The following is a 12,814-nucleotide window of genomic DNA, read 5'->3' as shown; positions in this document are numbered from 1 at the left end:
GTTTTCTCCTCGTGGGACTTGTCCCTGTGATTGCCCATTAATTTCACCTGTTGTGCCTTCGCCTAGTGTATCCTCTAATCTGCATCCTCCTGTGTTATCCAGCTGTTCCTCGTTGTCTCGTTACCCCTTGTCTGCGTGTGCGTATATAAGCACCCAGTTTCTTGTCACTCCTTGTTGCTCCTCATTGTTAATGTACTTGCCTACGTTCCCCCCCCCCCCCCCCCCCCCCAGTTCCTCGTGTTACTCGCCCTGCTTTGAAAGTAAGTTGATTTGTTAGCCTGACTTTTGTTTGTTAAGAGTTTTTGGATACCCCAGTCGTTTTGTTGGTACTTTGTTTTTTTGTTGGCATTAATTAAGAACCTTTTGCACCGCTATTCTGCCTCGCTTCCCTTTCCCTGCATTTGGGTCCACACACAACCTGTCTGCCCGCGTATTCCTGTCATATCTACCTCATAACTATTGCTTAGATGTATTTTTTTTGTTACTGTCGTATTTTCCTTGATATTTTAGATGATAAATAATCGATCCAAACAATAAAAAATTGAAAAATAATTTTAAAAGGGTAACTATATGAAAAAGAAAATCTCAACCACTGCTTGTTGTCTGCGATTTCTGTATCGCGACCCTTGTTATATCACCATGTTTCACCCATAAAATTAAATTTAAAAAATCCGGATGTGGCCATTCGCAGCTGTGTCTTGACACTCGGTGTTACATGCTACATGGAGTTTTTGGATCGAAACAAGATAAGTACGCGATAGTATCTCGTTAAAATCGTGGCGTCTTTAATTCTGCTCTCGCGTGCTCTCGCCTCCAATTAGGGTTTTGCTGTTTAAATTTTTTTTTTAAATTAAATGCCCTCCTGTTCAAATTTTTGTTACCCCAGACAATTGAGATTTTAAGCTTTCCAATGATGTATCACACATGCATATAGGACCATTTTGAAATTTGGCCAAATTGGGGGTCTCAGAGCAGAACTTCAAGTCACCCGAGTGTTTTCTGCCATAAATCGTTTTGAAAATGTGTCACTGTTTAAAAAAAATAAAGAAAATCTGCTTTGCTGGCTTTAATTGGCAACTGTATTCTTGTCCTTCTCCAGAATATCATGTTCATCATTTCCTAAATCCTGTGACCGTTTTAAATGTTCCTCTTTGTTGTCTGCTCGCCGAGCAGTTCAGTCAGTCAGGGCGTTGGCTTGAAGGGAAAGGAGCCCAGTACAGTCTGGTCGCCAATGGTGTTGAACAAAAGTCACCACAACCACATTTTGTGGTATTCTCCCCCCAAAAATCTGCTGGGAATGCAAGAAAAAAGACATTCCGCTTGTGTGACTGTCATCTTTGAACAGGAGAACACTGTAGAAAATATGTATTATTCTTATATTCAAATTAAATCAAATATTTATAATATTTTTTTAGGGCTGTCAAACGATTAAAATTTTTAATCGAGTTAATTACAGCTTAAAAAATAATTAATCGTAATTAATCGCAATTCAAACCATCTATAAAATGTGCCATATTTTTCTGTAAATTATTGTTGGAATGGAAAGATAAGACACTAGACGGATTTATACATTCAACATATTTGTTTATTATAACAATAAATCAACAAGATGGCATTAACATTATTAACATTCTCTTAAAGTGATCCATGGATAGAAAGACTTGTAGTTCTTAAAAGATAAATGTTAGTACAAGTTATAGAAACTTTATATTAAAACTCTTATTAAAACTCGACACTCTTAATGTTTTTGTTTTATTAAAATTTGTAAAATTTTCAATCAAAAATTAAACTAGTAGCTCGCCATTGTTGATGTCAATAATTACACCATGCTCACTCATGGTACTAACCCATAAAATCAGTTGGACCCAGGCGCCAGCAGAAGGCGCCAAACACCAAAAACAAGTAACAAGCGGGCATTATTACACTGTACTGTCATTTTAATCTGTTTGAGCGAGGCATGTGCGTTAATTGCGTCAAATATTTTAACGTGATTAATTTTTAAAAAATTAATTACTGCCCGTTAACGCGGTAATTTTGACAGCCCTAATTTTTTTATATTAATTTAATCAATTTTATTCATGTATTCATCATTTTACTGTGAACATAATTGTGGCGAGCGACGTGGAGAAAAATGAGACAATTTTTGTGTTTCTGTTTTCTGTAAATCTGCACTGCCCCCTAGGGCCTGGCATGGATACTACATCGTTTTCATGCGGAATTGCGACATTGTTCGAATGGAGACGCAAATGCAAATGCAAATTTAAAAAATGTTCGTATTCTCGGAGAGTCACCATGTAAACGGCCCCTAAGTGTATCCCAGTTTCCATTTCTTGTGACATCATTAATACCCACATTAATACCACTCCTACATCAAATGCACCTGTGCTCAAGTTGAGTTTGTATGTGCGTGGCTCTAACTGTCGTCAAAAAATGGCTGCACACGTAAGCAGTGTCACTTTGTGTCACCATTATCCGAGGTCTAAGGAATTTGCGGTTTACATACTTGAATACTTTGAGCGACCGTCTTTCAAATGAAGGTCATTTGTACTAAGTGTTATCTTTCCCTTTAAGCCTGATACTACTGTTACAGTGAGACACAATAAGGTATGATACAGCGACACACATTTATGGCAACCAATTCAATATTAGAAGTCTACAAAGTAGCGTCATCAGATGTGCATAATAAAGTGTGTGTTGAGTATATGACATGTAAAGTAATGATCTGAGAGAGGGACTGGAGCCTCCTTGTGTGAGTGAAGACAACCACTTAACAGGCAGACTGGCTGCGTTTGCGCTCTCCACAGAGTCCACACACAAGTCACTCCATTCTATTCTTATTTTCACTGTCACACGCCCCGAGTGCTGCTCTGCCTGTAAAGCTGCTCTCATTAACGGGCTGAAAGTGTGAGGTCCAATAAAAGCAGAGGGAGGTGAAAGGCTCAAGTGTGTCTATCTAACAACTCCAGCCTTGTAATCTGTCTGTGATTATTATCTACTAATGAAGAAAAACAGCAACTCAAAACAATTAAACCGGAAGCAGTCTGTCATTTTGAATTGTCTTGGTCTTAGTTTTTAGGACAAAATACTCTTTAGTCTTAATCATATTTTAGTAATTTCAAACTGTGTAACTTAGTGCTGCAATGATTAATCGATTAACGCGAGTAATTCGATTAGAAAAAAGCTTCGAATCAAATTTTGCTGCTTCGAGTATTCGTTTAACGAGAGTGGCGTTGTAATGGTATGTTTTGAAAGTGTTTGCATTTAGTTTTATTGATTTGGCTGGATACACTGCCCTCTAGTGGCAACAGCGAATATGACTCACTTAACATGGATGAATCCAGCTGCTCCCTGTTAAGACCAACATAAGCTAATACGTTTTTTTGTGCATTCGTAATTTAGTTTATAGGTATATTTAGCTTTTTTGGAATGTGTTTGAACGATTTTTTAAGTGTGCTGTGAAAAATTTAGCATTTTATAGCATTTCAGCTAGCAGACTTGTGCTATGCAAGTTAGCCAATTGTTCTTTTGTTGTATTTACATCCTCATTTATTATTTTTTTTAAATAACGTTTGGGGCCAAGATCAGGTATTTTAAATTATTTTCAAATGAAAGTGCAATCCTTTATAGTTTGAAGAAACACTCACGTATTTTATTTCTTTTGAAAGTCCAATCTTAGCAAGCATTTGCTTTCCTTCCTACTCATCTAACATGGCTGGATCGAGCTGCTCCCTGTTAAGACCAACATAAGCTTGCTCAAGTTTTTGTTTGGGCTAATATGCTTGTTCATGCATTCGTAATTTATATTTTATGTATATTTAGCAGTTTTTGTGGGAATATGTGTTTGAACAATTTGTTAAGAGCATTGTTTAAAAAAAGTTTGCATTATATAGCATTTAAGCTAGCAAAATTTTGCCATGCAAGGTAGCCAATTGTTCTTTTGTTGTACTTCGACGCTCATTTATTAATTTTTAATTTTATTTTTAAATGCATCTTGTGCATCTTTAAATGGTCTTGGGAAATGAAAGTGCAATTCTGCGTAGTTTGAAAAACACTTGGGAATTTTATTTTGTATTTGCATTTAATGCGCTTTAATGCCTTTGTTTTACATCTCCTGAAATTATTCTGTTTCGTGTTAAATGTTCGTAATTCGATTACTCAATTATTCAAACTAACAAATTGATAGATGAATTGATATTTAAATAATAGATAGCTGCAGACCTCAAGTGATCTTGATGCAGGGACACTTGCCTTGTTAAAAATGACTAACGAAAAATTGAGCTCATTCCTGTTTTTTTTTATTTTTTATTGTAGCTGCTTGTGTTTGGATATTTGACTTCTGGCACTCTAGTTTCTTTCCCTACCGAGCTTCCCCTCATTGAAAGACCAGCGTCCGCCACTGATATATAGGTAGACAGATAGGAATGATAGTTGCTTCTGGTTATTAAAAGAGCGCAGCAGTAATTACCATTAGCCGTTGTTGAGGGGAAATTGGGAGGCGAGTAAAAAAGAAGAAGTGGTTATTTGTTTCAAATAGACAATGCAGCTGCGATTTAATTGAGACAGGGTGTTTTTTAAAGAGCTATTTAAGGAAATACAGCATTTTGGGGGGGGCAATTCTACAGTCGTGTATTATTCTCACAGGCTTGTTGTCTTCAGGAAATATTTAAATACCGATATCATGCACTTTTCGCTTTGAGATATGGTTTTTATTCCGGGAGCATGTGATTCACAACATAGCACCCTTTTCTGTTGCTGTAATAGTTATATAAAAAGTACAATAGCTCTTTTAACATGGTCGTTCTTTCCCTCCCAGCTTCATGTGACCCTTTCTTAGTACTAGTCTGCAACGGGGAAAGTGCTTCTAACAAACCGTATCATTACCAGCGACACACACACACCCCTCCACTGACGGATGTGAACATGTGTATGTGCTGTAGCACACCGCACCAAAGACCAGAATGGTAATTTTCCGTTTTTAGTTTGAGGTTTGGATCTTTTTAAAGAAGAAACCCACCCTCTTCTTGCTGTATTTAACGACGGACGTCGCTTCTGTGTGTTTATCGTTGATGCAAAGGAAACAAACCACTTTAGATGATTTTACGGAACACGTTTTATTACCGGAATTTTCAGACTATAAGCAGCTACTTTTTCTCACCGTTTTTACCCTGTGACTTTTATAAGGAAGAGGCTAATTTAGGGAATTTTTTTAACAAACAAGCTTCATATTTTCTTGTTAAAATAAAAAAAAAAGATAATAATTAGACATATTTTTACGGAGCCCCAAAAGGGACTTCGACAGAAATAAAATAAATTTAAGCAATCTGGCAAGTTAGCCAACTGCTGTAAACATTAGCATTGTATAGCATTTAAGCTTTTGCTTTGCAAGTTAGTCAAATGTTGCAATTGCAATCTGGTCCGCACCAGAAACTAATTGGTAAACATTAACATTATATAGCATTTAGGCTAGGGTGACCAAACGTCCTCTTTTTCCCGGACAAGTCCTACTTTCACGTAGTGTCCTCGTGGTCCGGGCGGGTTTTATAAATTCATAAAAATGTCCATTTTTTAATGATTTTTTAATGATTTTTCACGGGACCAATTTGAAGAGAATCCCTCCGACCGCTGGGTGGCAGCAGTTGACATGGCTCCTACGAGAATGGAGGGAAGTAGTAGTCCCTCTTGTTGGCAGTTTACCCCTATCATGAGGCATTACCGCCATCTACTGGGTTGACGATTTGGGCACAATGCCTGAAGTTTTTTTTTTTTTTATTTTTTAATGATAAATACGTATATAATGGCAACTGTTGACTTCTGTTGGAGCTTTGACTGTAAAATTCTGTTTGGTGTCGCATTGGCGCGCTGCCGATGATTGTAAACTTTTATAGCAAAGTTTGATTTTTGCCTCAGCTAGCTATCAGTAAGCTAAACCGCGCTAGGCATTATGGGAAACGTAGTTTTTTAACTGCTACGTTTGGAAACGTGCTGATTGAATAGTTTGTCAGTTTATTTCGGTTTTTGTTTGTGTGCAATCTAGAACATTGAATGAGAACATCAATTGAATGGGAATAACAATTTGTCAAGGACAATTGTTGTGATAGTAATTTATTAAAAATGTTTAGTTGGCACATAGCCTACTGTGTGTATTGACTGGACTACATTTCTATGGGTCTGCATTATATATATATATATATATATATATATATATATATATTTTTTTTTTTTAAGTCATTATTTTTTTTCAAACTGCATTTTTCCATCCAGAGTGAGGGGGCACACTTTAAATGTATTAAAGTGATATAGGCATCTTTGAGTAAAATTCAAGTATCTTGAGGCTGGGCTGAGTGTCCTCTTTTTTAGAAATCAAAATATGGTCACCCTAATTTAGTCTAGCGGACTTTTGTAATGCAAGTTAGCGAATTGTTGCATTGTTGCAATTGGCTAACTTGCATAGCAAAACTGCACTAGCTTAAATGCTATATAATGTTAATTTTAATAATCCAGCTGCTCCATGTTAAGACCAATGTAAGCCAAGTTTTTTTGTGTGTGTTTTTTTTTTTATGCATTCATTATTTAGTTTATAGATATATTTAGCCGTTTTTCTGTGGGAATATGTGTCTGAACCATTTGTTATGAGCATTGTGGGGGGGGAAAATGTTAGCGTTTTAATATCATTTAAGCTAGCGTACTTTTGCTTGTAAGTTAGCCAATTGTTCTTTTGTTGTACATCGTTCCTTATTTATTTATTTTTTAATACCGTTTGAGGCTCAGCTCAGGTATTTTAATTTTTCATGTTCCTTATCCAATTACTCGATTATCAAACTAACTAATTCAACGATTAATCCACTACTAAAAAAAAAAATCGATCGACGCAACCCTACTATATATTGTTAAAGTTTTCAATTGGTTAACTTGCATAGCAAAAGTCCGCTAGCTTAAATGCTATATATTAGTATTGCAACGATTAATCGATTAACTCGAGTATTCGATTAGAAGAAAAGATTCGAATTAAAGTATTAGACTATTCGTTTGATTAAAGTGGTGTTGTAATGGTTTATTTTGAAAGTGTTTGTGTTCAGTTTCACTGATTTGGGTGGATACACTGCCCTCTAGTCTGCCTCATTGTATATGGCTGAATCCAGCTGCTCCATGTTAAGGCCAACATAAGCCAAGTTTTTGTTTGCGCTGTTTTTTTAAGCATTCATTATTTTGTTTTTTGTGAGAATATGTGTCTGAACAATTCGTTAAGAGCATTGTGGGAAAAAAAGTGTTAGTGTTTTAATATCATTTAAGCTAGTGGACTTTTGCTGTACAAGTTAGCCAATTGTTCTTTTGTTGTACATAGATCCTTATTTATTTTTTATACCGTTTAGGCTCAACTCAGGTATTTTAATTTTTCATGTTCCTTATTCAATGACTGGATTATTCTAACTAACTAGTTCATCGATTAATGACTACTAAAATAATCGATAACGGCAGCCCTACTATATATTGCTAATGTTTTCAATTGGTTAACTTGCATAGCAGAAGTCCGCTAGCTTAAATACTATATATTGATAATGTTTACAAAAATTGGCTAACTTGCATAGCAAAAGTCCTTTAGCTTAAATGCTATATAATGTTAATGTTTACGAGATCGTTTCTGGTGCGCACCAGATTGCTTAAATTTATTTTATTTCCGTCGATGTCCCTTTAGGGGCTCCGTATTTTTTAAAAGAATGGCTTTCCAAACTTTGCCATGACATAGCTCTCAGCTGCTACGCTAGCACCGAAGCTTGCCAGGAGCTCTTTAGACTCACTCAAAAACTCTGGTGTTTATAGATGAATATGGTTCCATCTGATACTGTATGCTGCTACAAAAGAACAATTTTAAATGGATGGACATCCACTATTTGCTATGACAAGAGAATGCGATGCTAGCATTGATTAGCAATTTTTAACTGGCACTCGGAGGACTTTTTGCCACAGTATGCTACAACAAAGCTGCTATGTAAGGGCTAGCGCTAGTTTTTAACTGTTTTTAAGAGGATTTCATCCAATTCAAGTTTAGAGGGCAAGGTAAAGTGGATACTATATCTTTGCAAATGTAGTGACCTGTTTTTGAAAGTTTGTTTGTTTTTAAGCATTCAGACAACACGAAGTGGTGATGTTGATGCGGGTTTATCTGGTTAATATTTTTGATCAATCAAATATTTCTTTATAACGTCTATATAAATATCCAATGTTAAGATATGGACACTTGTGGCTTATAGTCAGGTATGGCGTATATGTGGATTTATTTCTAAAATTTTGTGAAATTTGGCTGGTGCAGCTTATAATCAGGTGCGCTTTATAGTCTGGAAATTATGGTAGATTTACATTACTTCTATAGTGGACTAACAGCGCAGTCCCATTTGTGCTTTATGAAAGCATAGTTTATGTTGGATTTTCTTCACTTATAAGTGCACTCTCGTTGCAGCGAGCAGAGCATCTGCCAGGCTCGGGCCTCGGTGATGGTCTACGACGACGCCAGTAAGAAATGGGTGCCCATCAAGCCTGGACAACAGGGCTTCAGCCGCATCAACATCTACCACAACACTGCCAACAACACCTTCAGGGTGGTGGGTGTCAAGCTGCAGGACCAGCAGGTGAGCGTGTGTTGCCGCTGCATTCACGCTTACACACCACATTTGCGTTCCACGGTCCAAATTTGCCAGTGAGGTGTTGTTTGCATGAGCTTTACTAAAGTTGTGTCAGTGGCAACAGATTGGAAGGATACAAATATGGTAGAGCCCCAAATGTACTGTTGGGAATAAATTCACAGCTAGTAAAATATTTGAGTAGTGCTGCAACGATTAATCGATTAACTAAAAAAGATTCAAATTAAATTTTACTGCTTCGAGTATTTGTTTAATTAAAGTGGCGTTGTAATGCTTTGTTTTTGAAGTGTTTGCATTTAGTTTTATTGATTTGGGTGGATACATTGCCCTCTAGTGGCGACAGTGAATATGACATAACTCATTTCACATAACTGAATCCATCTGCTCCCTGTTAAAACCAACATAAGCTCATTTGTTTTTTTGTGCATTCGTAATTTCGTTTATAGGTATATTTAGCTTTTTTTGTGGGAATATGTGTTTGAACGATATGTCAAGCGTATTGTGAAAAAATTTAGCATTTTATAGCATTTAAGCTAGCGGACGTTTGCTATGCAGGTTAGCCAATTGTTCTTTTCTTGTATTTACATCCTCATTTATTATTTTTTTGAATAACGTTTGGGGCTAAGATCTGGTATTTTAAATTATTTTTAAATGAAAGTGCAACCCTGCATAGTTTGAAGAAACACTCAGGATTTGTATTTCTTTTAAAAGTGCAATCTTAGCAAGCCTTTGCTTTCCTTCCTACTCATCTAACATGGCTGGGTCAAGCTGCTCCCTGTTAAGACCAACATAAGTTTGTTCAGGTTTTTGTTTGAGCTAATATGCTTGTTCATGCATTTGTACTTTAGTTTATAGGTATATTTAGCTGTTTTTTGTGGGAATATGTGTTTGAACGATTTGTTAAACGTGTTGTGAAAAAAGTTTCCATTTTATTGCATTTAAGCTAGCGGACTTTTGCATGCAGGTTAGCCAATTGTACTTTTGTTGTATTTACATCCTCAATTATTATTTTTTTTAAATAACGTTTGGGGCTAAGATCTGGTATTTTAAATTATTTTTAAATGAAAGTGCAACCCTGCATAGTTTGAAGAAACGCTCAGGATTTTTATTTCTTTTGAAAGTGCAATCTTAGCTAGCCTTTGCTTTCCTTCCTACTCATCTAACATGGCTGGATCGAGCTGCTCCCTGTTAAGACCAACATAAGGTTGTTCAGGTTTTTGTTTGAGCTAATATGCTTGTTCATGCATTCGTACTTTAGTTTATCTGTATATTCAGCTGTTTTTTGTGGGAATATGTGTTTGAACGATTTGTTAAGCGTACTGTGAAAAAAGTTAGCATTTTATAGCATTTAAGCTAGCGGACTTTTGCAATGCAGGTTAGCCAATTGTTCTTTTGTTGTATTTAGATCCTCTTTTTGTTTAAATAATGTTCGAGGACAAGATCAGGTATTTTAACTTATTTTTAAATGAAAATGTAAGTTTTTGTTTGAGCTAATGTTTTTGTAATGCATTCCTAATTTAGTTTTGTAGGTATATTTAGCTGTGGAAATATGTGTTTGAACCACTTTTTAAGAGCATTGTTTAAAAAAAAAAAAAAAAGTTAGCATTTGATAGCATTTAAGCTAGCGGACTTTTCCTCTGTAAGTTAGCCGATTGTTCTTTTGGTTGTACTTAGATCCTCATTTATTTATTTATACTGTTTGAGGCTCAGTTCAGATATTCCATTTTTTTATGTTCCTTATCCGATTACTCGATTATTTGAACTAGTTCATCGATTAATCGACTACTAAAATAATCTGCTGCAGCCCTATATTCTAGTTTGGTTGTAAATGGAGGTCAATGCACTGTTTAATTCATTTCTGTCCTCAAAGGTGGTGATCAACTACTCCATCGTGAAAGGTCTGAAGTACAATCAGGCCACACCCACTTTCCACCAATGGCGTGACGCTCGTCAGGTCTACGGGCTCAACTTCGCCAGCAAGGAAGAGGCAACCACTTTCTCCAATGCCATGTTGTTCGCCCTCAACGTGCTCAGCTCGCCTGACAGCGGAGGTAAAGCTGCATTCCTCAGTGTAAAGCTTGCTGTAAATGTGTCACTTGAAACAATGTTGTTTAAAGGCCTTTCATTGGAATTGGAAATTTAAGACCTGCAGTGTCAATCCAGCCAAAAAGATCCAGATTTCCGCTAACCTTTTGGCTGTGTGACAGACTATTTAAAATATTTGCTGAATGTTATGCTGGTATTTCATAGCAGCTCTCCATGAAGAAGTGGAAAATTTATGTCTTTGGTGTCCTTTGTTAGTTTTGGAAAAACATTCTTGTCAAACTCCAACTGGAATTTGGGCTCACACTGCAATCATCCTGCATTTATCATCTCACACGAATATCCTTGACAACCATTAGTGCCGTGAGCAGTTCAACTTTTTCTATCGGAACATCGGCGGTGAATTAATATGGACTGTTCAGATTATATTACATGGGTTTATTGACTCCTGAATGGTGTTTATATTCGTGTTATTCAGCCAGTGTTCGCTTTTTCTGATGAAAATGTATTCCTGTATGAAATGCGATATGGCAACAACACTGACGTGGATGTACAGATGATTTCTAAATGTGTAACTTTTAGAATTTGGGGGGACTTGACTTGGCTCACTTAATTTTTACCGTTTTGGGGTTCCATAGATTAGAAGCTTAGTTTAGTCAGTGACATGTACACAAAATAGTAGGTTTGTTCCGATCATGTTTTTTTGCTCCCGATCCGATCCCGATCGTTTTCGTTTGAGTATCTGCCGATCCCGATATTTCTCGATCCGATTGCTTTTTTTTTTTTTTTTTGTTTTTGCTTTTTTTTTTTTTTTTTTTTTTTTTTGCTCCCGATTCAATTCCAATCATTGCAGATAATTTTTCCCGATCATATACATTTTGGCAATGCATTACGGAAAAAATGAATAAAACTCGGACGAATATATACATTCAACATACAGTACATAAGTACTGTATTTGTTTATTATGACAATAAATCCTCGAGATGGCATTTACATTATTAACATTCTTTCTGTGAGAGGGATCCACGGATAGAAAGACTTGTAATTCTTAAAGGATAAATGTGAGTTTGTATATTGTGACTAAATATTGCCATCTTGTGTATTTGTTGAGCTTTCAGTAAATGATACTGTAGCCATTTAACTGTTCTGCCCAAATGCATGATGGGAAGTGGTGCAACCATGACTGTGTGTGGTGGCACCAATTGATATATCTTCTCTGCGTTGGGAAGTAACATAGGGTGTTAAGGAAAAGATCAACCACCACCGTTCTTCCCCACATTGCTTCCCACGATATTTCTAATTGTTGAGAGAGGGATTTTATGGCTTTAGCCAATTAAAAAGAGGCTCCAAAGACTGGCAAAATTCTCTCTACTCATTTTACGCTGCCTATTAGCTCTATATATAGGTAAAACGGCGCCATTATAGATTGAACGCGACAATGCGTGAGTGGGTCGTGCAGCGCACGCGTTAATTGCATTAAATATTTTAACGTGATTAATTTTTTAAAAAACAATTACCGCCGTTTACGCGATAAATTTGATAGCCCTACTTAAAGCCAAAACTAAAGACTCTGGATGAATGTAAGACATTTTGTCTGTAACGTTAAATACAATTAGAAAACGATTTAATTAAAAAATATACAGTGGGGAGAACAAGTATTTGATACACTGCCAATGGGTTTTCACATTGGCAGTGTATCAAGTACTTGTTCTCCCTACTGTATATATATTAAAAAAAGGCATGTCCGATATTTTTTTGCCGATTCCGATACTTTGAAAACGACGTGATTGGACCCGATCGATCGGGATCTTTACAAAATAGCATACATTTGATCACTAATTTTTGTCATTTTGGGGAAAGCTTAGCTTCCCTTGCAGTCAGTCACTGATAAACATCATCTGACTTACTCCCACTTCTGATTAAATGGGTTGGAAATGAGTATGCTTGAATTTTGCTACAAAGTTGCAAGCGCAAGGTCAGATAAACTAAATGTAGCACTTCACGTATCAAATGTTAGCTCATTGGCTACAACATTTCAAATGCATTAGACGTCTATTGCCGTCAATGGGAGTGAATGATTAATGTGTGGAAATGTGTTCTGATGAATGCTTTTCACAAGACAAGCATGAGTCTT

At 36.3% G+C, this 12,814-nt stretch overlaps 1 protein-coding gene across 7 annotated transcripts in view; it reads left to right on the top strand.

Annotated features, from left to right (window-relative positions):
• The window catches only part of evla (Enah/Vasp-like a), a 228,790-nt gene that overhangs the window by 185,493 nt on the left and 30,483 nt on the right, over window positions 1-12,814 (top strand). For 6 of the 7 annotated variants that reach the window (XM_057859985.1, XM_057859983.1, XM_057859989.1 and 3 more), the window contains exons 2-3: window positions 8,456-8,624; window positions 10,507-10,687. In XM_057859985.1, coding sequence (XP_057715968.1) covers window positions 8,456-8,624; window positions 10,507-10,687 — 350 coding nt within the window. Of the gene's footprint in view, window positions 1-7,712; window positions 8,056-8,455; window positions 8,625-10,506; window positions 10,688-12,814 lie in introns of those variants that run through there. The other variant, XM_057859988.1, reaches the window with a different exon arrangement.

Source organism: Corythoichthys intestinalis, chromosome 15, assembly GCF_030265065.1.
Source record: "Corythoichthys intestinalis isolate RoL2023-P3 chromosome 15, ASM3026506v1, whole genome shotgun sequence".
NCBI lineage: Eukaryota > Metazoa > Chordata > Actinopteri > Syngnathiformes > Syngnathidae > Corythoichthys > Corythoichthys intestinalis.
Note: the sequence above shows the minus strand (reverse complement) of the source record. Positions and strands in the feature narration are given on the sequence as shown.